At 36.0% G+C, this 25,103-nt stretch overlaps 5 protein-coding genes across 12 annotated transcripts; 4 read left to right on the top strand and 1 right to left on the bottom strand.

Annotated features, from left to right (window-relative positions):
* The first annotated feature begins 442 nt into the window (after positions 1–442).
* On the top strand, positions 443–3,253 carry LOC135119794 (CD2 antigen cytoplasmic tail-binding protein 2 homolog). The gene is made up of 13 exons (XM_064044180.1): positions 443–538; positions 589–681; positions 895–948; positions 1,004–1,051; positions 1,424–1,505; positions 1,557–1,609; positions 1,767–1,841; positions 1,923–2,014; positions 2,108–2,161; positions 2,223–2,349; positions 2,478–2,525; positions 2,913–3,041; positions 3,093–3,253. The coding sequence occupies exons 1-13, from the start codon at positions 508–510 to the stop codon at positions 3,182–3,184; spliced, it is 978 nt and encodes a 325-aa protein (XP_063900250.1). The 5' UTR covers positions 443–507; the 3' UTR covers positions 3,185–3,253.
* A 1,304-nt stretch (positions 3,254–4,557) lies between these two features.
* Positions 4,558–9,024, bottom strand: LOC135119778 (DNA repair and recombination protein RAD54-like). 8 transcript variants are annotated; one of them, XM_064044157.1, is made up of 23 exons: positions 8,922–9,024; positions 8,757–8,865; positions 8,530–8,590; positions 8,440–8,477; positions 8,298–8,383; positions 8,214–8,227; positions 7,999–8,156; positions 7,841–7,904; positions 7,732–7,784; positions 7,246–7,675; positions 7,090–7,196; positions 7,004–7,043; positions 6,916–6,948; positions 6,711–6,863; positions 6,532–6,653; positions 6,249–6,394; positions 6,073–6,189; positions 5,967–6,018; positions 5,807–5,911; positions 5,645–5,747; positions 5,525–5,592; positions 5,368–5,472; positions 4,558–4,639 (listed from the first exon to the last, which is right to left on the bottom strand). In XM_064044157.1, exons 1-23 carry the CDS (start codon positions 8,984–8,986, stop codon positions 4,607–4,609), a joined length of 2,262 nt encoding a protein of 753 aa, XP_063900227.1. In that variant the 5' UTR covers positions 8,987–9,024; the 3' UTR covers positions 4,558–4,606. The 8 variants fall into 8 exon arrangements, with proteins under 8 accessions (XP_063900227.1, XP_063900230.1, XP_063900231.1 ...); XM_064044160.1 differs by lacking the exon at positions 4,558–4,639 and having other exon boundaries at positions 5,304–5,472; positions 7,246–7,500; positions 7,561–7,675; XM_064044161.1 differs by lacking the exon at positions 4,558–4,639 and having other exon boundaries at positions 5,304–5,472; positions 7,246–7,500; positions 7,561–7,675; positions 8,029–8,156.
* An 858-nt stretch (positions 9,025–9,882) lies between these two features.
* Positions 9,883–14,396, top strand: LOC135119772 (uncharacterized). Its single transcript, XM_064044150.1, has 22 exons — positions 9,883–9,954; positions 10,011–10,119; positions 10,188–10,234; positions 10,361–10,650; positions 10,771–10,884; positions 10,968–11,127; positions 11,348–11,416; positions 11,474–11,569; positions 11,625–11,789; positions 11,854–11,997; positions 12,054–12,195; positions 12,253–12,362; positions 12,426–12,616; positions 12,676–12,754; positions 12,807–12,903; positions 12,959–13,098; positions 13,157–13,252; positions 13,334–13,348; positions 13,408–13,474; positions 13,530–13,665; positions 13,721–13,820; positions 13,910–14,396. Exons 1-22 carry the CDS (start codon positions 9,936–9,938, stop codon positions 14,374–14,376), a joined length of 2,853 nt encoding a protein of 950 aa, XP_063900220.1. The 5' UTR covers positions 9,883–9,935; the 3' UTR covers positions 14,377–14,396.
* Positions 14,397–17,411: 3,015 nt separating this feature from the next.
* LOC135119742 (ATP synthase subunit beta, mitochondrial-like) lies at positions 17,412–19,403 on the top strand. The gene is made up of 5 exons (XM_064044124.1): positions 17,412–17,467; positions 17,648–17,729; positions 17,788–17,974; positions 18,050–19,295; positions 19,346–19,403. The coding sequence occupies exons 2-5, from the start codon at positions 17,648–17,650 to the stop codon at positions 19,373–19,375; spliced, it is 1,545 nt and encodes a 514-aa protein (XP_063900194.1). The 5' UTR covers positions 17,412–17,467; the 3' UTR covers positions 19,376–19,403.
* Positions 19,404–21,232: 1,829 nt separating this feature from the next.
* On the top strand, positions 21,233–23,318 carry LOC135119771 (Golgi reassembly-stacking protein 2-like). The gene is made up of 8 exons (XM_064044149.1): positions 21,233–21,283; positions 21,339–21,419; positions 21,472–21,566; positions 21,838–21,887; positions 22,021–22,079; positions 22,242–22,343; positions 22,711–22,829; positions 23,049–23,318. The coding sequence occupies exons 1-8, from the start codon at positions 21,233–21,235 to the stop codon at positions 23,308–23,310; spliced, it is 819 nt and encodes a 272-aa protein (XP_063900219.1). The 3' UTR covers positions 23,311–23,318.
* Positions 23,319–25,103: the final 1,785 nt, after the last annotated feature.

Here is a 25,103-nt window from a genome sequence, read left to right as displayed (position 1 = left end):
AAAAGTAACGCGCTATCTTTTGCTCACCGTAGACTAGGCGACGTGAATGGGGCGACTTTTTAAGCTTAAGAAGTTCTGGGTCCAAAGTCATAAGCTTGCGCGGTTATTCTTTATATAAAAAAGTCGGTCCATCTTATTTTAATGCTAAACGTAATATTTAATAATATTTAACAAAAACAAACTTAACTAAAAGGTAGTATAAATTGGTATTTATAGTTTTGGCAAGAAGGTATGCTTAAAGGGGCGCCACGTCTTAATATTTTTTGATAATTAGGAGGTGTTGCTAGTATTGCATTATAATCTAAGTGCACAATAACCTTTTCCTATAAGAAAGACGATGCTGTTATATCACCAACACGAATAAGTTTACTTCACCGTTGGAGGCTCCTATTGGGGGCAGCAAAATAACTTTCGTGTTATGAATTATTCTTGCTCCTTCTGGAAAAAGATTATTTGTTAGGAGAATTAAGGTTTATTTTAAGTCTATGCTCCTTTTATGTTTTAACGATGCCTAAAAAATTTAAAAGTACAATCCAGGGTAATTTTTGAGCATATTACTTTTATTTTACATAAAAAATTTATATGTAGACGATGTCCAGCGTTTATTACAAGAAGAAGAGGAGGATTCTCTTTTGGACAGGAAACGGAAAATTATAACCAGCAATGAAACTAATATTACTGGTTGAGTTGTCTGCTGTCTCAGATTCCATTTTTTCTTTACTCATTGTCATAAAGCTTATTATATTATACTTTTATTTCTTAATTTCTATTTTTTAGTTTTGTATACCTTAAATTTTTTTTTCCCATTGAAATAGACTTTTATAAGATATGTTAGTTTTAATTAAACTTGATTTTATTATATAACTGAAAAAAATTTTATATATTCATTTAAAGATTTTACTAATTTTGACGATTTTTGTTACCGAAAACCTACTTCTAGGAAAAAGGGTAATATTTAATATTTTAAATTATATTTTAATTAGTGTCGTTCAATTCATTATAGATAATAAGAACATGAAAGCTGATGAAGCTGACTTCACTATAAATATTGGTAATTTTTAGCTTCAAACTTTATTTAAAAGACTTAGTGCGTTTGAACTTTGCGGTAACAGTAACTAGAATTTTGTACAAGGTGAAAAGTACTCTTACACATAATTTATATTTAAAAATTAATATAAAGAAGTTAATCTGATATAATATTTTGTTTGTAATAATCGCTTTTTTGTTATACACGTGGTAGGTTAAGTAGCCATTAGTTATTTAAAAAAAAAGAATTTCAATTAAAAGTGAAGTTGTTAAATTATTTGTTAAGAAAATTTATTACCAATAAAAAAAACAAAAGTTTCCTTGTAAGTTATTATAATTAAGTTTTTGCAAATTTAGTAATAGTCCAGAGTTTTTTTTTTTCCTTATAATTTTTCAGGCTGCGAGAAAGAGACGCTGCCGTTTAATGAGGAAGGCACCAGGATTACAAGCTTTAGCATGAAAGAAGAGCTAGAGGAGGGGTTGCCTTTTTCGGCGCGCACCTTTACCAATTTCTTATACCTGTCGCGTAGATATTTTAATAAAGAAGGCGCTTATGTGTTACGAAAACAAGACGACGAAGAAGGTTTTCTTTGCGAGTTCTTTTTAAAAAAAAAAAAATTTTTTTATATCCTAAACAAAATCAGTGCTTTATTTTTTTTCAATGGAGTTTTTTTGAAAATTTTTGTTATTTTATGTTTTAAAGTTTATATTATATTCTACATTTTGTATTATCTTGAAAGGACCGGATCCCTGGTTAGCCTCGATCGACTGGAATCAGGAATCCTCTTATTATGTGAAGCAAACAGCTGTCGAAGGCATTTATATACGCTTTACGCTTTCTTAATATGATTCATTACTTTATATTCAGGCTTTCATGTGTTTATAAATTATGATAGAGCTTTTCGATGAGAGCCACGAAGAAGCTAATCTTCAGAAAGATCTCATAGAAATTACCAACTATTTGTTGGACAATGAAACGGTCTTACAGGTATAGAAGTAACATAGACCGTTATCAATAAATTTATAAAGAAAGCTGCGTGATCCCTTTTTCGCTATGCCCGACGCTTTGCTATAATAATAGGCTTTGAAAAGACTTCGCGGCCAGTCTTCTTCTAGAGAACGCCAAAAGACGAAAGTTAGTTCCACTCGAGCTTCTTTACTGCATTAAAAAAGATTGGGAGGTTTTTTTATTTGAGGGATCTTCTGGCGAAATGGAACAGTTCATGCAACTGACAGCGCTGGCCGATAAGGTCTTTGCTGCGGGCTACTACGAGATATATTCTGCAACAAAAGAGAAATGTTGCTGCAAAATAAATAATGGAGGTCCTTTTATGATAAACTCTATCAAAAGCTTATTTTCATTCGTTTTTACATGTAATATATTGGTTTTTTTATCCGCATGTACAGGTTTTTATATATTTTTTTATAACTATTCTTTATAATTTTTATAGAAACGAGTAATATCGCTGTTTCTGGTGGTGGCACTCTTACTTTTAGCTGTAACTATTTATGTAGTGCCCTTTTTTTATTTTAAATTTTTTTTACGTAAGTTATATCAATTATTTTCTAACTTGTTTCATAGCCCGTCCATTAAAGATCTTTTTATTTCGCGTGCAATTGTTTGGCTGATTGTACTTCTTCTGTTATTGTCTGGCTTATAGAAACCTTGAGAGTTGCTGTTGACTCAGTAGCTGGCTCTTGAATTTTTTATTATAGTCCTTTTTTTTTAAAACTCTTTTAAATTGTTTTCTTTATATTGATTTTCATATTTTCGAGATATACCTGTTACCGTTTCTATAAGGTTTATATTCTAAAACGTCTTAGAATACTTTTTATATAATGATACCGACTTCTTTATATTCATTACGATATCTTTACATATATAGTTGACGAAGAACAGTCAACCGGAGGACATGTTAATAATAGTAAAGTATTATGGTTTTACAAATGGCGAGCAAGCGACGCGGAAGTTTATGGCCCTTTCAGTACTTGTGCGATGAGGAACTGGCAGGAAGGTTTGGACGCAGTATCCTTGTTTGCATGGATTTCTTACACGTTTTTGTTAGGTAACTTTTTTACTTCGGAAGTCCAGGTGCGTAGAGAAGGCACCACCACCTTTTACCCTGTAGACCGAGTCGATTTTGAACTTTACTTATAATGTTTTCTCAGACTTTAAGTTTGCTTAAGTAAACTCATAAATGGTGGAAGAATAACTTTATATTTCACACGTGGCTCTTGTTCTTGAAAAAAATTTAGAGGTTAAGAATGTTTTGTCACCTCGAATTACAGCTTATTGTAGCACTATTAAATTTAATCTTCCTTTTGTTTTATTTCTCGTTATCGATCTATTTAGTTTGCTTTTGGGTGGCGTCACGGGTACTTGCATTTGGGTTACTTTTATATGGGCATCAGCAAAACAGAACTTATAAAAAATACGTTTATTTATGGAGATGCAATAAGTTACCACGATACAAGCGCTACAAGTTTTTCAACAAGGATTACTCTTCTTTTCCCGCCTATCTCTCATGTTGAAGTTTACTTCTACGAATTTCTCTTTAATTTTATCATAGCTTTACTCACTTTTAAATACACTCGCTCCCCCTTCCATTAAATATATGAGGCAGCTCCTACAAGTTTTCTTGTTTTGCCTAACAAGATGCTCTTAAATCGCTTCCGTTCTTGGTACGAGTATTTCCTTTTTGGGTGTCCCACACCCTCTGCCTGCATGAAGTACTTTTACTACTGTATTATTTGAAAGAACTACTTCGAATCTATTTGGGTTTTTGTCCTCTATTATGCATAATAAAACTTTGAGGAGCAGAGAGTTCGGGTCTGCTTATTTTTATTAATTTTCCTTATTAGATAATGATACCAGTTCTTTGTAGTTTTTATTTTTTCGTATAATTAAAATATTTTTAAAAATGTGTTATCCTTGTTATTATGTAAAACCTTTTTAACTTATTTAAGTTTTTTCCAAAAGTCATGAGGTTGATTGAAGTAGCGTTTTGCCACTTTAACAGCGAGTGCATCCATCTTTGAGTGTAAAAAATCCTGTATTACCTTTCTGAGCCTATAAATCGGCTGGTTTTTGTTTTGTTATTAAGTTGAGTCGCTATAATATTGGAGAGCTGCTTTAAGAACCGTCTGACTAGTAAATTAACTTCTTCCCCGACCATATTTTGAACACCCATAATATATTAATTGGTTTCACTTTTCTTTTTATAATACTTCTTAGGACTGAGAAAGTTACAAGCTCCTTCATCGTATTATTGCTGCCAACTTATGTTTTGCAAAAGCGTTTTTTAAATGAACAATTTATTGAAAGAACGAATTATAGTATTAATAACTGTTAAACATAAGTTATGCTCGCTCTTCTCCACTTTTTTACGCCTGTGACTTTACGTTGAACAGCGCTCTTTTACTGACTGGTTATTGTTGTTATCCTTGCAGTGTAATCCTGGTTCGTTAGCAATAGAATTCATGGGAAGCTGTTAAGACTTCCTTTAGCTTTCTAGTCTATTAAACTTCGTGGTTTTACATTCGAATGGAGCACCTTGAAGCTTATAAAGTTTTACTTGAGTTAATTTTGCTCCCTCTGCCCGTGGCGCCTTAGCTAATATGTTTTATAAAAGGAAATTGAATTAACGAATTGTTTTAGACTAGAGCACAGATTAGGTTGAGTGTACTTGTTTAAACACATACAAACTAACTTGAGGCGAATGCCTTTAAGGTATAAAGTAAACCTTATTGCATGCTTACAAGGTAAAGTAGAACCTGACTTATAATTTAGAACAGTATTTTCACCCAAATTTATATAGAATAGAACATGAATGGTGGTTATAAACTTGGTTGAAAATGGTAACTAGCATTTAGTAATTGTCTCCATAAAAGTGGAGCTCCATGCTAGAAGGAAGATTATAAGAGGCTGTCCTGGTAAGACAAAACCCTCTCCCCTTCCTTGTAAACACCAAATCTACTTAATAAAAACGGCGTTTAGTGACAAGCAACGGGGAACTCAACTGATGTTTTTATGCAAGCTTAGAAGTAAATCTATACACCTCCTCTGATACTCCAGAAAGTCATGAAGTTCGAACGACTACTTGTAAAGGGAAATTTAAACGTGAAAAATAAGGAACAATTGGTTTGTTAGGGCTATAAACTAACAATAGCTTGACGTGAGAAAGGGGTCGTGAGTACTGCGTGCACAAAGAATTACACGATAAAAAAATATATGTCACGTTATTACTGAATTTATATATATGCAAAAATAGCCTTGAGATTATAAAATCCTAAGAACTCTGTAGAGTGCTAGTCAAACTGATTATGGAAAACAAACGACACTGTGTTCCCGCAAGATTTCCTTAGAATTATATCGTCTAACTTGGCAAAGTTGCTGTAGTGATTCCATTTTGACATGTCAAACTGATCTTCAGAGTCTTCCGCCCTCTGGTGAGTCAACAAATTATGATAACTAACAGATATATTAACAAACGATCACTTTAGCGGCTGCAAGTGAAATTGCAACACCAGAAACGCATCTCTTACAGTTAAACTTTTCGTGGGTGTCTATGTAGTCACCCGTTACACACGCATGAGAAGTAACCTGCGTGTTAAAAACCTGACAATGTCTGCACGTTCAGCCTGAATAGATCTCTCAAACTCTCTGCAGAAAAGTATCTCTCCACGTCCTCTCCTTCATCTACTACGCACGTGCTTAGAGCCTTGAGAGGCACGATAATGAGCTTTACTACAGGCGTGACCCCCCAAAACAGAGGCAAACTTGTTTGTGCGATTGCCGCTGGAAGATTTTTTCTTCAATAGTCCCTGTGGATACCATGCGGTATATATAGCACTTCTTCTTCTGTCCATCCCGCCAGACGCGCGCCTCGTGTGCACAGGGGTTTCACAAACACTGAGGGGCATACTCGATAACGAAGTACCATTGCCTGTAAGTCGGTGGCGGGGTTCCAGTCGGGGTCAAACAACACAATCCTACTCAAAAGTCGTTTGCTTTTCAGCAATGAAATTGAAGATGCTAGTAGATACCGGTTCGCTCCAACTAAATTGAGGCCGCATCCGCCTGCTTTGCTGCTTAGCAGGAAAATAAATTCAGGACGCTGCGGATCGTTGAAAAAGTCAACGAGTTTCTGTCGTTTCGGAATACTTTTTATATCGTTATAAATATGATTAAACATAAAAGACTTTTAATTAACAGGAGAAACCTCAACGAGCCGTCGAGCCTCACAAATTTATACTGCCTTGCCTTGCACATGAGTTCAAAGAGATCCAGTGTTTGTGTGTAGTTCGAGACAAGCACAACTTTGTCGCTGGTGGTGGTGCGAATAAGAGCGAGCATCTTGTCTAGGACCTGCCATTTCAATAAAGGATTACACGCGGGCTAGTAACCAGTAAACAATAGAAGAAATATATTACTTTCATTAATTATTACTTCTATTGTTGCAATTTAAAAAAAAAGCTCTAACAACAGTTACAAAATGACGGAACCTGCAGTTTTCCGGAAAATTCTGGTTGGAAGCGGTCTGCTGCAAAGCTCTTGTGGAGAAATTCTCTCGTATTTTCAAAGGCGCCTTTTTTCTCGTTAAGTTTTTTATAAATTAAAACGGGATCTAATTGTGTATATCTTCAGTGCGGCCAACAAACTCAGTAAGAAAAGGCAGTGCTACGGTTGCAAAGTTTTTTCAAGTCAAGAATATGCGTGAGCGTCGAGCCTCCTTTGAAAGAATCTTTAAGAAGATGAAGAATGTCTTTGGACTTTAAAAACTGCTGATAGATCCTTTCTTGCATTTCAGTGAGTCTGCAAAAGACGACCTGGATCACTAGAATACCAAAAACAATTATTATTAGATAACAACTTTATTGTAGTATAACCTTTGCTGGGCAAATACTTTTTATTGATAGCGGCTATAAATTATTTTTAAGCGCGAAAGTGTGAATTATGGCATATAGAGAATCATACACGTCCTCCTGATGATAAATCTATTAGCAAGAGCAGCAAGCTGAACCAGCATTACTTATTAATATCTATATTTTGAAAGTAGTTACGTCATTAAGTTTTTCTTGTCCGAATAACTTCTCCTCCTCAGTGGCTAGCGAGTCTCGACCCCTTTCTATAACGTTCGCGAAGTTCTTACGAAACTCGTTAGGAGTACCTCAAAAGATAATTAATGAAGGAAGAACATTTACAAAGACGTCAATTACCAAGAAGAGAGGGGTTGACGAAGTTAAGAAGACTGTAGTACTCAGTGAGGTCATTCTGAATAGGAGTCCCCGAAACAATGATTCTTCTCTTCGTTTGAAGAGCATCCAGGGCTTGGTAGGTCTGGTTTTGCATGTTCTTCAAGCGGTGGCCCTCGTCGCAGATGATAAGCCCAAGCGGCCGCGAGGCCAGTACACTGCCATGAGTCCGAAGGGTTTCATAGGAAATGACTAGCAGCGAGTAAAGCCTTCTTCGTCCTGAACCCGGGCCATGTGGGAACGGCGGAGATAACAAACCAGCTCGCATCAAAGAGTTACCAGACTGACTAACAAAAGTTTGTAGTTTTGAAGCGATTTGAGCTTTGGAGCCCCCGTCGACGGTCAGACATGAGACTCTGAGTCCCAGCCACTTCTGAAACTCGTTAGCCCAGTTCTGCATACTCTCAGAAGTCCATTTGGTCGCAAAGAGCAGCCGGCCTGGCGGCTTACCTTGACAAGACTGGCAGGAGAGGCAATCACACAGCTCTCAATGGTCGGCTTCCCTGAGATCCATAAGCATTTAGACCGGAACAGAAAGTAACGAAAATAAAAGGAAAACCTTCGGGTCCCTGCTTTAGAAGCGTGTACACAAGAGACACGCACTGAAGGGTTTTCCCAAGACCCTGCGGGAAGTAAAGTTAGTGGACTTCGAACAGGCACAATTTTATAGATTAGTAAAAACAAATGATAGAGGAAGAAAATATGCTATTCTAGTACTGTAATAGCTAGGAAAATAGATTTCGAAACCATGTCATCGGCCATGATACAGCCAGTAGTAGACGCTTCTCTTAACCCAGTAATGCACTCGTACATAAACTTAACGCCCTCCCGTTGATGGGGTCGCAGCACGTTCGAGAGTAGTGGATCAACAACAACTAGGAAAATTAAAAAGTATGGTTCTTATATTTGTCATAATAATAATATAGAAGTACCGTGAACAAGAAGGCTGAAGCGTTGAAGCAAAAAATTGCAACGTAACTTTTTTAAAGCAAGAAAGATAATTAAAAAAGACTTACGGATCGTTAGACGGCTGTAGTTGCGGGGGTGGCTCGTACAAAACTAACGCGTTTTCGCCATTAGGATCATGGAGGGGCCGCCGAATCTGAAATTATGCATTAAGGCTCCTAATATTAGGTGTTTTGTACTCAGTTATTTTACCAGAGGTTTGCGAATACCTAAACAAGTTCTCTTTCCCTCTTGGAAGAAGTTATAGTAGAAAAGTTTTAACTTTAAAGAAAAAAAAATTACCTTGATAGTTCGCAATGGGGACCTTAAAAGGGCGTGCAAGCACAGTTCTTATGAACAGTTCCTAGTAATAATAATAAAAAGAGGTATATCGATTTATCCACCGACTTATTATTGCTATGAAAAAAGAATAGATATATTTCTTAATTTCTTAAACAAAATTCAATGGAATATCATACTTTAAATCTAAACTAGAACGCATATGATACGAGCAAGCTTCATATATTTACGTGCTCAGTCCACTTTGGGCTAGTAGGAGTTTGAACATTTTCCAACTCTATGTCCAAATCAGCTGTCGGTGAACTTTCCTGTTCTTTATAGTGAAGAGTGATATTTTTACTGCTCAAAAAAAAACATTTATAAAAGCTTTAAGGGAATGTGTATAAAATAGATGCCATGTTTCGAGACTAAGAGCACTCGCTTTAATTCCTCTTTGACTTGGTGCAGAACTCCTTCTCATTCATTCATGTACGGCAAAAAAAAAGTTAGCAGAGATAATTTATTAGAAGGAACACGCAGCTCTCCAAACCGCCCTCTTGGTGCCTTTGTGGGAGGAGGTCTTATCGGTTTCTAACGCTCGAACCTCTTCACTTTAGTGTTGCGTCTTCGTATAAGTCTTGTTAGTAGATCCTCTCCGAGTAGAAAATGTTACAACACAAATGGTTATGACGACACACTCGATGGATTCGGCTCACGTAGAAAACGTTTACTTTCTTTACCCAATTTACTGCATTTTGCTGAGTATATCTTTACTGGTTTTACCTTCATGCTATTTCCAGTACAAGGCCCTAATACGGATAGAATGTGTGTACTTAGAGCTTTTTGATTCACTTGCTCCACTTGCTGCCACTATTACATGGTGGGGCCATAGAACAAGCCCACTTATAGAGTATAGATCTAGCTTAAGTTTATTAATGTTGACAATGACTCTTTGCTTTTTTTTCAGGATTAAAGATGACGCTAACTCAAGAGAAATTTTTTGCGTGACTTATGGAGTTAGAATTAAGTCAAAACGTTTCAAAAGATACTTGATTGGTGACTATGAATTAATCCTTAAAAAAAGTCTTCGAGAATACTTTTTATAAAAGTTGATATTTCTAATTATAGATCAAGGAGAATCGTCTGAAGGGCTTGTTATATCGCTATACGACTCCAAAGGGCTATTTGGAGTCGCCAAAATATTTCTGTTGGAAGATTTAGTTTTAAAAAAGAAAATAAAGAAAGGTATCCTATATTATTTTGTAAAAAAGGTACATAAATATTATTATTAAATAAGCACCTTATACTTAAAAGACTTATTTAACATAAAAATAAATATTTGTTATAAATATTGAAATACATCGTCTGCGTAAGGTGCATTTATAGAAAACTGCAGAAATACTCTTCCCGGCCGCACTGGAGTTATTAAAATGTTGTTTATTTTCGAGGGTACTAGAATTTTTTATATATTTACCATCTTCTCACTCCCATAAATTCTCTTTCAGAATTTAATGTAGACGAGCTTTTAGTGAACTCGAACAGCGCATCTGTTCTAGACGGAAATAATCCGAATGTTATAGAATTCTTAAAAGTTTTAAAACCTTCCCTAATCAGGTTTTATACTTTTACAGTTAAATTACCGATTACAAGAATCTTTCTTATAATTTCTACTCAACCTCAAGCGTTCCGAAGTTGCAAGATTACAGCGCCTCAAGCAAAGTCCAACAGTGTACTATTAACTGTACTTATTTTTTAGTCTTCGACCCCTTGCAAATGCAAATTTTACACCTTTAAATTATTTTTAGGTTTATAGTATTAAATAGTTGTAATGTAATTTTTTATATTTTTTATAAAGCTTTTCTGCATCCCGTCTCTCGCCGCTCTAAAAAAAGATGCGCCGCATTTTCGCGCAGTGGAAGCCACGTACGATCCACTCGGCCTTTATCTGGCCACAAGAAAAAGTCAACATTCTGCGATCCTGGCCTCTATGCCGTCGAATCGGATTCATTGCTTGAAAGTTACTTGAGCGATCCGCACTTTGTGAGCCGCCTGTGCGTTTGCGACTCGCCAACTGCGTCTCCTCCATCTCCTTTTTACCCTGAGCTTGAATTGAGCTCTGCGCCCCTGTTCGACCAACCGTCTTCGGTGATATTTCTGACTTTTCTCGCCTTTTATATCTTGCAGACAGGCTCCGTGCTACACTTGCTGTAGCTGCTAAAGAAATCTTTAGCAAAGTTGACTATTAACATACTTTATACTCCACAGCCTGGCATCCTGAATCTCGAATTAAGAAAACCCACTATACTAAATGCTCAAGATCTACCAGAAAATCTACTGGTTGTATGGGTTAACTGCCATCTCTTTGACGCAGAAGTCAAAGTACATAATTTATACTGAACTTCAGCAATATTGTAGCTACATACATGTAAAACATGTTGCGCTTACTATACTCTATTAAATAGTCGTCGCAGCAAATTAAGTGGCCCTGGGATACCAAACTTCCTTTTTCGGGTTTTCACAAGTTCTCTTTGAACCAATACTTTATAAAGGGCTGCAAAGAAAAAAAAATCTATCTACAATTCTTGATACCTTCCAGCGCCTCTCAACCAGGCAAGTATTTTGGTATGTAAACTATGAGCAAGGCATAAGCCCGTCTGGCTCTACCGGGCGCCTCTGACAGCCTCAGTAGCGCTTGGCGGAGTAGTTATTTTCAAGCCGCTTAAAGACAAAACCGTCTCACAGACGTCTCTATGCTGCAGCCACTCTAGCTAAACCATTTACCATTTGGATTTTTTTCTATAATAATTTTTTTATATCTCCTATTTTTGTTATAATTCGGTAGAAGTGGAATTGTTTGGACTGCTTTTTATAAGCATTTCTCGATATGCCGATAATGTGAATGCATTTCAAGGTATATAAATTACTTCATTTGGCAATACGAAGTTTTTTATAAATTCCAAATTATTAGGGATCGATCCTCCACTACAAGTAAATTTTGAGTACCTAACAGTTTTTAACCCGAAGCACGAGAAAATCCTTTATTTGAATGCGAGAGTCACACTTGGTAGATCCTGTATGTAATCAGCTCTACTACAGCGCACTGACGTACTGCACAAAAGGCAAGCACGAGTCGATGGAGAAGCTCTACTTGCTAAGTCTGCATTCTTCCACGGTCCTTCAAAGTTCGGAGCCAACTATCTTCTCGCTCACGACTGCTGAGCCCTCCTCCACGCAGGCCGAGGGTTTGGTTGGTGGGAAGAGCGTTTCTTCTCCGCGTCTACCAGGTACGTATCATTGGCTTATCTAACGCGCTATTGTAGGACCTTGTTATAATTGTAAACATTACAGATACTCACCGATTTACAATCCGTGTAACGGCCGTTACTGGCTTGATCCCTGCAGATAACACTGCCGTCAACTACTCAAGGTTGAGGAAGTCTGAATTTTGCATCAAATATAAGTTTCCCGCCAGCGACCAGCAGGCAGTTTATTGTACTCTAAACCTCGTAATTCTCCTCGTGCTCGCATGATGTTCACCCTTCTCGTAGCCACTGCTTTTTTGCCTTACTCCAGCAACCTCGGCTTTGACTACGAAGCATGCCACCGGCTTGCTTTCATGTCGAAAGAATTATCAGATAACTACGACTTTGACCGCCTTCTGGCCATGAATGTCTGTCCAAGTTCTCCCGAGTTAGTTGAATTATTTTTTTTAACTGCACTTTTTCAACTTTTTTTCCTAAAATAAAGAGGTGTTCGCTTTGAACTTTTTCAGCGACTTTGCAATGAGGCAAACGATGCACAGACCGTTGGCTCGGCTACCTTGACTATAAAAGAAATACGTGACTTGTTTACTTTGTGTACGTTTTTTTTCGTATTTAGCAATTTGTTTTGTGTATAATAGTTGCGTGGCATTATTTCAGCCTCTCCTCGTAAATACACATTACCTGTGCGTTCAGCGCACTTCCCTAAAGCAACACTCAAGTTGATGGCCGGCTACAGCAGTAGCACACCACCTATAGTTAATAAAGCAAAGAAAGGACTCCCTCGAAAGGTCTCGCCAGATAGCATGTTTACGCTCGAGCTTTTTATCAGTCACATTTCCAGCTTGAGTGTAGGAGTTACGCTTGTTAGTTTCGAACCACTGTAACGAACCTTTCGGTATATATTAAGGAGCCATCTGCCGACTGCCAGTATGTTCTGGATATTGTGCTTTCCCCCCGCCAGAGAATACGGCTTCCGTTTGTTATTTGTAGTTGATTAGTCATTTCTTATTAATATAAATAAGCTTTATCCTTTAAAAGTTTCTGACCCGAGCGCCGAGGAGTTGACTGTTCGCCACAGGGGCTCATATTCGATTGGTACAAAGAGAACTTCTGGATCTCTTCGTTTATGTCTATGGTGGGCTTTCCGCGTCTCCTACTAGCTGTCTGACCTTTATCTTTGCGTTGTCAAGTCAGCGAAAACAGCCAGTAACAGACTTTTCTTCTAATGCGGCCTCGACAATGGACGAGCGGGTCAGCGGTGGAGGTGGCCGGCACTTAGTGGGGCTGTGTTGCATACTGTGGAGGGAGATCTTCTGTGGGAGAGGGAAAGGTAAACGCGTGTACTGCGGTCTTGGCATCCAGCTTAGACAGGAACATTCTTTAATCAGGCGATCTGCACTTCAGAAATTTGTACAAGAACAAAAAAGTAGTGGGGCAGATATGGCTCTCTTTTGCTTTAAATAACAGCACCATAGAAGAAAAAGGTTATTCAACTCAATTTGGGCTGCTCTGCGCCCCTCTTTTTTTATTTGGTAATAAATTACCTAAAAACTGATGAATTTTAGGTGTCATCTCTTCAGGTTAACAAAAACGTCCATCATTTTTATTCGAAATACGTTAATATTACATACCACCTCAGGAAACTTGTATGTTATAGTCGAACGGGCGGCTCAGCTTGGTCCCATATCATCTCCTGTCTCATTGAGGTCCCCTGGTAGAAAGCGTTATAATACCGTGTTATAACGTGCGTTTCCTACGAAGGCTTCGCAAGTTGTATGTCATAATTCGTGACGCTGACGATAAAGAGAAAATTGTACTGAGGACATGTCCTGTCAACTATTGCGAGTCGCCCCGCTGGAATCACACCCAGTGCCTTTCTTACCCCCCAAACAAAAAAGTTACTTGTTTGCTCTCTATTATCGCTCCTTCGTATTGTGTTTAGCGAAGATTAGATTCTGCACTTAGAGGTTTGGTCTGGGCACGGCGCGTGGGCCGTGCAGGGCGATGTTAAAATAGGGACGGTCTCAGTGGACATCGCCCCTATAGACAATGGTTTCTTCAATAAGTAACACCAAACAATTATAACATTAACTTCGCTTCCCTATTTTATATATAAGCTTTTACTTTTATTAATATTCAAGGGCTGGCCGAAGTTTGTGGTTGGTACCAAATACGAGGCAAAAACGACGGATTTGTTGGGCAGCTGAAAGTGAGGGTTTGTCCAGTGCGGCAAACAGTCCCTAAGCTGCACGCCAGTCACGCTTGCCGAAATAAGCTCACAACGACTACGGAGAAAGAGATGCTCAGCTCGTCAGTTTTGAATTCTTCTTGTCTAGAAAGCGATCCCGTGGAAAACTACAACAAGTTTTTGGAATCGCTGAGACGGCTAAGCGAATTAAAATTTCCGTGCCTCGCACCGTCAGAAGCTGCCTCCGAACAAAACAGCACAGAAACCTCGTTAAACGATTCTGAAAAAGCGAAATGCACGTCCTCCATGCATGCAAGAAAACTTCTTCCAGATCTTGAGAATTATGATAAGGGTTTAGAACTACTTCCCCCGCCGCTGCCCAGTTCCACCAGCGATGAAAATTATAACGTAACAGTTTAGAAGCTACTTAAAATGTGTTACTATTTTGGTCATGTGCTCCACAGGCAAAACATAAACTTATATTTCAAATAACAAAAAGCGTACTGTTTTATTTGCTCTGGCGATTCACTAATTGCTTTTTACTATAAGTTTGTATATTTTTTAAAGTTTTGTCGAGAAGTCAGTTGTGGGGATTGAGCGAAAGTTAGGCTTAGTTGCTACATAAAACAGTTGGATAATTCATGATCCCGTTTCGTAAAGTAGAGAAAATGCATTATTTAATGTTTTGCATATTGAGGTCAAAAAATTATAGCGCTTTCATCTTTAGTGTAGTAACGTTTTAATTAAAAATAAGCAAATTTTTTTTTAGCTATTGGTAGTATGGTTTATTCTATGTGACTTTGTGCTTTTCCACAGCATTGCTGGCTTAAGTAGGTAAAGCCTATACTATAAGGTAGTACATACACTATGTATAAACCATGCTTTTTGCTCAATATAGTCAGTAAAGCAATTGCTTTGTTGCTTTGACTTCCACTGTTAACGTAAGCGTTGTGTTGTCTTCGCGATAGTTGTCTGTGGCGGCCTTTAAGAATTTTTTTGAAATTCTATGGGACCTTAACGCCCTCAAGGCAGAGGAAACGCAGAGCACCACCCCTTTTTATCTACTTTTAATAGTAAGTCCCCTCTCTTTTTCATTTACTCATTAATAGTAGTTTCTGGTGTTCGATCGGATCAATTGATACCGAGCCCTCAAAACTCTCGAAGAAGTTAATAGCATAAATAAATTTCCTCCTGACTATTGTAGTTAATTTCTTATCGTCGTATTTTTTTTGCCCTTCAGTCTACCCTACACAAGTTATAAAAAACTTATAGTTCATAACGTGGACCACGATAGCGTGAATCGACCCATAACCTGTAGTTGAACTCTTTTGCCAACAGTCGATTGATGTGTTTTCATTAATAGCTGGAGTCGTATTACGTTAAAAACGGAATGCACCTGTTCTATCTAGAGAGCTTTTCGTTTCTCACAAACCAAAATTGGTCGTCGTGACGAGCAGTATCTTGTTTAGTAACACGTATTGTTCTTATAGTGTGCGTTAAGAGAGAACAAGAGTTTAGCGGAGCTATCTAACAACAAAGTTTGCCGAGAAATCTATAAGGGACCTCTTCAACACATTTGCTGACAAAAAGTCAAGCACAAGCCGAAACTCGCGTTTTCATTTAAAAGAGATTAACGTACTTGCTGGTTGGTTATATTTGCTTTCTGATAAATTATTAGAAGGAACAATATCCGTACCCGAAGATTTGAACAAAACACCATTTCCGAAATCAGATCCTTTATGTGTGTAATTCCGACTGAGTATTAGTGTAAGGAACCGGAGAAATATCACTCATACCTAGTTTGAGAGAGTTGCTACAATTCAGTCTTATAACTTCGTGCTTAAAAAAGGATAATAGGAACAAAACCTGATTGCAGTTCTGAATGTACTACAGAACAAAAAAACACGGTTAAGCGCAAATATAAATAATATACTATAATAGTTGTGTGGACTACATGCGGGAGACGACCAAAGTTTGATTATCACCTCCAATAACTTATACACCGGTAAGTGATAATCATAAAAATCTGTAATGCTAGGTCAAAGACCACTAATGAAAGAAAATAATAATTAATCTAACAACCAAAAAAATTAAAGAAATTTTTTTGTCCATCTCGTTTTCCTCTCCTTTTTGGTTTTAATACGTTGCGCATAACACCTTAGTTAATAAATGGTAATATATCTTTTAAAATGACGTGTAATGTTTCCTTGATAAGAATTTTTAAGAGTAATTAACAATATATGCTGCCAAATTTATTTGTTTTATGGTGGAATTTTTTTTACTCAAATTATGCAGCGTTAACATGGCGTAACCTTTCTAGTAAGAATATTCCCTTTTAAAAATAATAGCGATGGCTTTATTGCCAGTTTAGATTTTAACTCAAATTAGGTATACATGGGGTTAGCTCCTTAAAGAGGGCCTTTAGAAAACGGTGTTAATATTCAGCCTTACAAAAAGATTTATTATTGGAGCTTAAGTTAGTTTTAACTTCTCTTTTGGGTACGCTAGCAATTATAGCATCCCCAGGAAAAATCACAGTAGCTTTTAGTGAAAACAAAATCTCAGTAAAATTATCTTGCTGTTTTTGTTTCAGAATTATTTTTGTGGCTACCTATATCTCTAGTCCAAACTTACAAAATAATTGTAGAATAGTCATTCTAAAGATATTTTCTTACATACTAATTCATCTCTACAAGTTATCTGATAATGCGGTCTGTTAGCCCCGTAATTGTAGTGTTTTTAGATTCGTCGGGAGCTACGACCAAGTCCATCTGTCGCTTTAAAATAGTACAAATTTCTTAAAATTTCAGGGTAAATGTATTTTTAAAGTTACTCTCTAATGTAAATTTCTAACGGTTTCATGATTTTTTCTTAACCTAATTATATAATGTTCGTAAATTTTATTTTCATGTTTTCATAATTCCGCTTATTATGTTAAACCCTGAGAAAGATTATTGTAAATTTTTTGGTAAAAATTTTATGTATAACATAGTTCATGCATTCCTCAACATTGTAGGTAAGTTTACAATTAATTAGATTTAGTAATTAGTATGGTTCTCGTTGATGTACATCATTTCCAGTTATCACCATCATGTTTAATTTATTATAATTGTCCTTTTTTCGGTTAAAACTTAGTTCGTGCTTACAAATTAACAAGAATTTTAATTAGCCTTTATAGTAGTTAATTTGGTTCTTGCAGTATATTATTTTCAAATTATTAGTATCATATTAACCTGTTTACTATCATTTCTCTTTTTTTTATTTAACAAATATTTCTAATTATAAAGTAACAAAAATATTATAAAAATATGAATGTAATAAAGAAAGGTAAAAACAAATAAATTCTAAGCTAAGAAGAGAAGTTTTAGTTAGGTTGCCCTCCCCCCAGGATTAACCACCACTACTTAAACTTGACTTAATATTTAAGTCCCTCCTACTAGAAGTTACATGTCGCTTTCCATTGCTCCTTTTTTTTTCTTGGGCCGCCACTACCGCCTTTTGTTTGTGGCAGGTTATGCTTTCCGTCACTTTATTACTCAATATCTATTTTTAAACTCTTTCTATTCCAGTGATACATTTTTAAGCTATTTATTTAAGTTTTTAACCTTCCTAAAGTTAGTTCTTTGATGCTGCATAAACTCATAAAGCGACTTTATATTTTACTCTGTTACACTTTTATTATTTTTTATAGATGTGGTCTCGATTTATACGCCACTCAAAATTAGTTAGCTTTTTTTCTTGTCTGCCAAAAAAAAATGTTATCCGCTCTACTCGTAATTTAATTTATGTTGTTTACTTGCCCCCTTTTTTTATTTTGTTGCTTACTTTTAGCATTAAAAGCCGTCCATCGTTGTTACGCCGTCAGTAGCAACGATAAAAAGGAGCGAGGTCGCATAGTATCTGTTATAGGCGCAGTCGTTGATGTACGCTTCGACGGGGATATCCCGCCCATTCTAACTGCCCTCGATGTTGAAAAATCAGGAGATCGTTTAGTACTTGAGGTAGCGGCTCATTTGGGGTATTATGCAAAAATTATCTTTATTGTATAGTTTTTGTTATAATTTTTTTGTATTTGATAATTTAAATATTGTAGAGAAAATACTGTGCGTACTATTGCCATGGACGGCACTGAAGGGTTGGTAAGAGGGCAGACCGTGGTAAATACGGGCGCGCCTATTAAAATACCCGTAGGAGACTGCACTTTAGGTCGTATTATGAACGTTATTGGAGAACCGATTGACGAGCGCGGAGCTATCAACGCCAAAAAATATCTCCCCATCCACAACGTGGCTCCCGGCTTTACAGAGCAGTCAACCGAGCAAGAAATATTAGTTACCGCTATCAAAGTTGTCGACCTGCTCGCTCCCTACGCTAAAGGTGGAAAGATTGGTCTTTTTGGCGGTGCGGGTGTTGGGAAAACTGTACTTATCATGGAGCTTATCAACAATATTGCTAAGCAACATGGTGGGTACTCAGTCTTTGCAGGTGTCGGCGAGCGGACCCGAGAGGGGAACGATCTCTACAGGGAAATGATTGAGGGAGGTGTTATTAAGCTAGATGGGCCAGGTTCTAAAGTAGCCCTTGTGTATGGCCAGATGAATGAACCCCCCGGCGCCCGCTCTCGAGTTGCATTGACAGGGCTTACTATTGCTGAGTACTTTCGAGATTACGAAGGGCAGGACGTATTGCTTTTTATCGATAACATCTTCCGCTTCACCCAAGCTGGCTCGGAAGTATCAGCGCTGCTGGGTCGTATTCCTTCTGCAGTAGGCTATCAGCCTACTCTTGCTACTGACATGGGTGCCATGCAGGAGAGGATTACTTCAACTAAAAAGGGGTCTATTACCTCCGTTCAGGCTGTGTACGTACCGGCTGATGACTTGACTGACCCTGCACCTGCTACCACCTTTGCTCATTTGGACGCAACCACCGTTCTTTCCCGCTCCCAGGCTGAATTGGGTATATATCCTGCAGTTGATCCACTCGACTCAACCTCCCGCATTTTGGACCCACGCGTGGTTGGACAGGAACATTATGACACCGCGCGGAAGGTGCAAGAGTTGCTACAGAGCTACAAGTCGCTTCAGGATATTATCGCCATTCTGGGCATGGATGAGCTGAGTGAGGAAGATAAACTTACCGTCGCTCGAGCCCGCAAGGCCCAACGTTTCCTTTCTCAACCGTTTACGGTCGCCGAGGTTTTCACAGGTCAGCCAGGCCGTCAAGTAGAATTGGCGGATACCATTAAAGGCTTCAAAGCTATTCTTTCGGGTGAATACGACCACTTCCCGGAAAATGCCTTCTATATGATCGGGGGAATTGGCGAAGCCGTAACCAAAGTAATTATATGTGTGGTATGCTAAGTTATTTGTAACTTTTATTTTGCCAGGCGGAAAAGATGGCTCAGGAATCAAAATAATAATGTTACCATAAATAAAAAATTAAGTTATCAAAGAATCCTGCTTGTTTTTTTCAAGTTTTTAGTAGGGTTATTAAGTTTAAAAGTTTCTAAAACATGAACTAGTTGTTATAATTTTTTATAACTTTCGTGTAATAAAAAAGAATTTATTGAAAGAAAGTGGGTGAAGTAGGTGTAAAGGGGCAAGCAGAGCTACTCGAGGCAAAAGTTAATGTTTAAAACTTGTTAAACAGTTGTGTATAGAGTCAACCTGAGTTAACTTCTCGGAAAAATCTCCTTTTAAAATTAATTTGAAATTTCCTTTAAGCAGGTACTGCTTTTGACATAACATTTATTACAAGATAAGCAGTGTTGCTCACCGTACTTGATAATAGAGCACTATTTATTTTACCTTGAATAAGCCTTAAAGTTAAAAAAGAGCTGCACTACAAGCATAATTAATTGGGAGCTAATGACTATATTAAAAAAATAGAACAGAGATTATTCTTTAATACCCAGTGTTCAAGTTTCAAAATAGTTATTTACAAGTTATTGCTGGTATTCTTAATTGCTTATACCCTTTTTACCTATACTAGCTGTCATACATTATATTTAGGTAAAAACGCTTAAAAACCGGGAAAAAATACAATAATTAGTTTAAAGCCATCTCTTATTCAGGGAACGCTTAAATCAGTAAAAGATATATTCAAGCAAAAAGTAAACTCAGTATAATGATTCATATGTAAAACAGAATTGTTTAATGATAAGTTGCAAACTATTGCCCGGCTGGCCTAGTATTAATCATTAATAAAGCCTATTTTATTTTAATTAGAATGGTCCTTATCGACATGCCAGTGAGTAAACTGCAACTACTTTCCTTTTCTTTTTCCTGCTCGTATTTTTTTGTTGGGAATATACAGAGCCTTGGAGGTGAAACGCTATTTTTGGACTGTTTGCTTTTATTTCGACAGGACAATGTTACTCTCTCAAAATTTATAGCATCGAAGTAGATGAAAATTAGTTTACTTTATGATTTCTTTATGATTTCTTTTATATATTTATCTGTAGTGTTAATGATCAAATTACTTTTTTTAACCTTATTACTATGTTTTTGCAGTTTCAATTTAAACCGAAATACTTGGGAGGTAATTTTTTAAGTGTTCAAAGAACGCAAGCATACTAAGTACAAAACTTGTTTATTAGAATCTGGAGTGAAATAGCGCGTGTATAGCCTAAAAGCTGTATTTAAGGTCTAATATTCTCTTTGTATGGCAAAGCACCCATAAGAAATGGATAATTATTTTATATAAAAAAGAAAAATAATAAATAGTAAAATATATTTCTTACGAATAAAAAGATACGTCTCATTTTTTGAGAGGACACTGTATTAATGAAGCGGAGGCAAGAGACCGGTATTTTGTTAGTCTAAAGCATCACAAATAGTTCACTTTCCACCTAGTATATCTATGATAACGCAAAATAGGGATAAAAACAATTGTATTAACTCTTGAAAAACTTTTAAACGACACATTAACAGAAAACGAAGAATTTATTTAGACTTGTTTTAGCCTCTAACGGTTTTCTTAAGTTATTTACTGTTTCCTATCTTCTTTAACTGGAAGCAGTACGCCAAAAGAGGACGCCCACCTTGAGTGTATTAATTCGTTATTAGGCCATCGAATTTTAATGTAGTCTGTGCTAAGATTTGAAAGCTCACAAACTTTTAAGCATTCTCATATATGTAATGGCTCCACAATAATAGGTTATATTAAAAACTGTAATGAGGATCTAGCAATGTAGCGGGAAATAGCATTAATGGCGGACGGACTATTAAACTGCACCTGGCGTTTTTTTTAAAAGGTTTGGGCCTTTTTCTAGATGGGCGTAGCCGAGTCTAAATGTAGTTTATACGGGTATCAAGTCCTTCAGGTTTAGTATATTTTGAATTTAAGGTTTATAGCTATAATAAAAAACTAATTATTAGGTTAAAGTGGGATCGCCTGCTGAAATAGCTGGTTTAGAGCCTTTTTTCGATTTTATTACTTCAGTAAACCGGAAGGAGCTAGTACTCATATTTCATTGTGAACTATTACAAATATGTGTCTTCCGTCTTACAGAAAGAGAGCGACACCTACCTTTTAAGCCAAGCAGAGGAAAATGTTGGACAGGCAATAGAGCTTATTGTTTACAATTATAGAACAAAATCTTTACGGTTTACCTTATTCAGTTTTGTGTGAACCTTTACCCATTTATTTATTTTATTTCAAATACTTTTTAAGTTTTTTCTCTCTTAAACAACTTCATAGTTAAGAGTTTTAGCCAATTAAGGCTTTATTCAGTGGCATTGAGCTGACTAATAAATATATATTTATTTTACACACTTGCCGATGTCGATGTCGCTTATTTATGAAAGTTTTATCTATCACAATTGCTTTTACTTAGAAGTTATGAATATAATGGGTTTTGTTAATTATCTTTTATAGGCCTGTGAGTATTGTTCCTTCGTGTGTATGGGGTGGTGAAGGCTTGCTAGGTTCTTTTGTTCTATAAGTTTGCTTGTATATTTCAAATTAAAAAACTTTAATCTTAAAATAGTAAATAAAAAGAGTTTCATAAATCTCTTACTCCCGTACTTTCTCCTCTAATACAAAATCAATTAACTTTAGGAACGGTTGTTAGGTTTTGCTGGATAGATTCCGCTTCTCGAAATGTTTGGCGTGTTTTGGTTTGTTTCTCTTAAAAATATATAGTGAGACTGTGTTATTTTTTTAATATTTTTTAATCATAGCTTAAAAATTACACGAAGTTAAATTTTTTCTATTTTCTCAAGAGTTGCTTTTCAGTTTTACTGTTACCTATACTGTGTGATCCAATATTGTTACTAAAGGAAGTCCAGCCAAACTCTCCTGCTTCACGCGCTGGAATTTGTCCCGAAAAAGATTATATTGTGGGGACTTCGTCTATGGTTTTTAATAATCCAAATGACATCGTACTTTATAATTTACTCCATAATTTTTTATATATGTTCAAATATATATAAAAAGTGAAGAATTTTGTCTTTTTTAGTAGCTGTATCTATAGAAAGCTACTTATAAATATAACTTATTTACAGTTATTATTGAACTGTATATTGTAAAATTTTTTAATATTCTAATTTTAAAATTAACCTTTACATATTTAAATTATCTTTATATTAAACCTTTTTTTGAATATTTTTTAAACTATATATACAGATGGAGGAAATTACAATCTAATGTCTTCACGTTTATATTTATATAATCGTAAATTATAGCAATTATATATATAATTTTTTTTTATTTTTTCTTTTTTTTCAATTTTTAATTTTAATTTCTAAGTTTTTGCTATTAGAACTTTATGACAAGCGGAAGTTAATTTTCTTTGTTTACAATTCGGAGGACTATTGTTGCCGTGAGTGCCCTGTCGTGCCGGACGTTGACTGGGGCGGCCAAGGAAGGTGCAACTTCTTGAGGGCTTCTTCACTTTATATATCTTTCTTTCTCCTGTTTTATAGTTTTATCACTAGTTTGCCGGTTTATTTGTATAGTTGTTTGCTGTAAAGCTGTAATATAAATGTTACAAGTTACTTAACTTCTTAATTCTCAACACAATTTTTTTGTAAACTTAGAGAAATAAAATAAATTCCTTTATAAACTTTTTTTTAATCTATCGTTAGCCTGGGATGTACGTTGGGCGCTGGGCTTCTACACCAAGTAGTGAAATCTCCAAAGATTAGCTCAACACATCCTACAGAGAAATTATCTCACGGATTATCTGCTGCTGTTATTTTCAAAGTTCCGGCTCAAGCGGAGAAAGTAAGTAACTCTCCTACTTCTATTCAGTTGAAAAGAGTATTTTACATTGGTCAGAATGAAGTTTCAAGCGCTACAGGGAGGACAGAAAACTGCGAGAAGGAAGGGATATGCCAGGAGTTATAGTAATACTAGCAACGCTGCTGTTACTGCTTACGACTAAAGTGGTTATTTACAGTTGCAATAAATATATGAATTTAAGCTTTTTTTAATCAAAATTTCAGATAAAAAAGTGCTAAGTTCCAAGTAATATCTTGGTTGTTTAAGAAATGCTTTTTGTAGGAAAGTATTTCGAATATTAAGTTAACTTTTTTGTTGGCAACTATTATTGCTGCGTGTAAAAGTAGATAAACAAGTAACTTCTCTAGTTAGTTTTAAACTCCCAACGCCGAGTAATATTTATGGCTAAAGTAAGCAGGAAAATCCTTTAAGGTCTCCTCCACTCTACTTCAAACCCTTTATGCGACGAGATGTTCTTTGCAAAGTTAAAGAGCAATCTTCTTGACCCAGCTAAGCAGTTGTTGAGGTCGTTCGTCAACCTATGAACTCTTTGATTTCGTTAAATAAAAACCTTAGGTTGCCCTCAGATATTTTTGTGTTAAAGCGAAGAAACTGTATACTTTTAAGAACTTATTTTTTCTCCTGGGCGCGTTCACAGTCAGCTTCTGACTTTCCTCGACTTCTTTTTACTAACTTTATTGCTTCTTCAGGTGTCAAGTATAAAATAAGCGATTAATAGTAGGAAACATCGCAGTGTACGCACAAGATAAAAAGATAAAGCAGGTTGGGCTAATGTATTATATGAGTCATAAACGCATTAAACAGTGCTACAGTAAGCGAGAAGAGGGAAACAGCAAAAACCCCTTTGCTTTTTAAGTTTAAACTTTTCTTGAGCAAACATTTAAAATTGTAGCACCTTTATTAGCTGCTTAATATATTAAGTGTTTTTTCCAACTATTATATCAAGTAAAAAGGAAGGGTGCGTCCTAGGGCTAGACAAACTTATTAACCGTTTCTCTACAAACTATCTTATGTTGAAAGTAACGTAATGTATGACTTCAAATTAACTAACTAAGACTAACAGAAGTAGTTTAAAGAAGATTAAAAAAAACCCAGAAAAACACAAAAAAGGAGAATGAAGCTGCAACCAAAATTATTAATTGTGTACAATACAGTTTATAAAAAGACAAAAATTTATTACACGAGGATTAAAGATCCATAAAATTCGCCATAAATAGAAGACCCTCTAAGCCAAAGTTACACCTGTTTTTTTGTTAACAGTCAATTTAACAGATTTAGAGGAACGATACCAATGCCCATTCACGACAGTAATATAATATGACCTTTATGCCGACCGCTTGTGAAAGAAAAACCGTTTGAGCGTATTGTAGTTTCATTACTCGAAAAGACTGTAATGCGGTGGTAAGTCTTAATGCAAATAGTAAACTTGAAATAGTTAGGAAAATTAAACAATAAAAAACTTGCATTAAAAAAAAAAGAAAGAGAGACAATTGAAAACGTGCACGTTACTTACAAGAGTCAAGGAGAAATTAAAACAGCAGTTTAGCCCTTTTAACCCACCAAACTACTGCTATGAGCAAAAATGCAATGGTTTATATACAATATAATTTTTTATTTTTTTTCAAATAAACTTAATAGCTGTAAACGTTTATTGCAACTTTTACAAAGGGCAACACAACCGAAGCCTTTAAAATATTATAAAAGATGTACAGGCTCAACAACTTTCATAAATTCCCACCTCATAGTAGTTGTAACAAACCCGAGTTCTAAGCATTTAAGAAATATTTTGTTTTAACAAACCATCGATGGTTAACAAAAATAGGCACCATAATTATATTACTAATTGGAAGGTTAAAACATACTTTGTGCTGACATAAAAAATCCTACCGTAAAAAAAT

This window comes from Zophobas morio, unplaced genomic scaffold (assembly GCF_036711695.1).
Source record: "Zophobas morio isolate AGI-343-1 ecotype UQ-CSIRO unplaced genomic scaffold, CSIRO_AGI_Zmor_V1 ptg000304l, whole genome shotgun sequence".
NCBI classification, from domain to species: domain Eukaryota; kingdom Metazoa; phylum Arthropoda; class Insecta; order Coleoptera; family Tenebrionidae; genus Zophobas; species Zophobas morio.
Note: the sequence above shows the minus strand (reverse complement) of the source record. Positions and strands in the feature narration are given on the sequence as shown.

Excerpts from the sequence above, each read along its gene's own strand:
- LOC135119794 (XM_064044180.1), top strand. The coding sequence starts at position 508 with ATGCCTAAAAAATTTAAAAGTACAATCCAGG. Across the intron at positions 1,052-1,423 it reads TGACTTCACTATAAATATTG|GCTGCGAGAAAGAGACGCTG; the intron begins GTAATTTTTAGC and ends ATAATTTTTCAG. Across the intron at positions 3,042-3,092 it reads GATGAGGAACTGGCAGGAAG|GTAACTTTTTTACTTCGGAA; the intron begins GTTTGGACGCAG and ends CGTTTTTGTTAG.
- LOC135119778 (XM_064044157.1), bottom strand. The coding sequence starts at position 8,986 with ATGAGAAGGAGTTCTGCACCAAGTCAAAGAGGAATTAAAGCGAGTGCT. Across the intron at positions 7,197-7,245 it reads CGTCAACCCCTCTCTTCTTG|GTACTCCTAACGAGTTTCGT; the intron begins GTAATTGACGTC and ends TTATCTTTTGAG. Across the intron at positions 6,190-6,248 it reads AGGCTCGACGGCTCGTTGAG|TATTCCGAAACGACAGAAAC; the intron begins GTTTCTCCTGTT and ends CGATATAAAAAG.
- LOC135119772 (XM_064044150.1), top strand. Across the intron at positions 10,885-10,967 it reads TCTTTGACGCAGAAGTCAAA|TCGTCGCAGCAAATTAAGTG; the intron begins GTACATAATTTA and ends TCTATTAAATAG. Across the intron at positions 12,196-12,252 it reads GTCTGTCCAAGTTCTCCCGA|AGGTGTTCGCTTTGAACTTT; the intron begins GTTAGTTGAATT and ends CCTAAAATAAAG.
- LOC135119742 (XM_064044124.1), top strand. The coding sequence starts at position 17,648 with ATGTGGTCTCGATTTATACGCCACTCAAAATTAGTTAGCTTTTTTTCT. Across the intron at positions 17,730-17,787 it reads AAATGTTATCCGCTCTACTC|CATTAAAAGCCGTCCATCGT; the intron begins GTAATTTAATTT and ends GCTTACTTTTAG. Across the intron at positions 17,975-18,049 it reads GAGGTAGCGGCTCATTTGGG|AGAAAATACTGTGCGTACTA; the intron begins GTATTATGCAAA and ends TAAATATTGTAG.
- LOC135119771 (XM_064044149.1), top strand. The coding sequence starts at position 21,233 with ATGGGCGTAGCCGAGTCTAAATGTAGTTTATACGGGTATCAAGTCCTT. Across the intron at positions 21,284-21,338 it reads ACGGGTATCAAGTCCTTCAG|GTTAAAGTGGGATCGCCTGC; the intron begins GTTTAGTATATT and ends ACTAATTATTAG. Across the intron at positions 22,080-22,241 it reads GAAATGTTTGGCGTGTTTTG|GAAGTCCAGCCAAACTCTCC; the intron begins GTTTGTTTCTCT and ends TTGTTACTAAAG.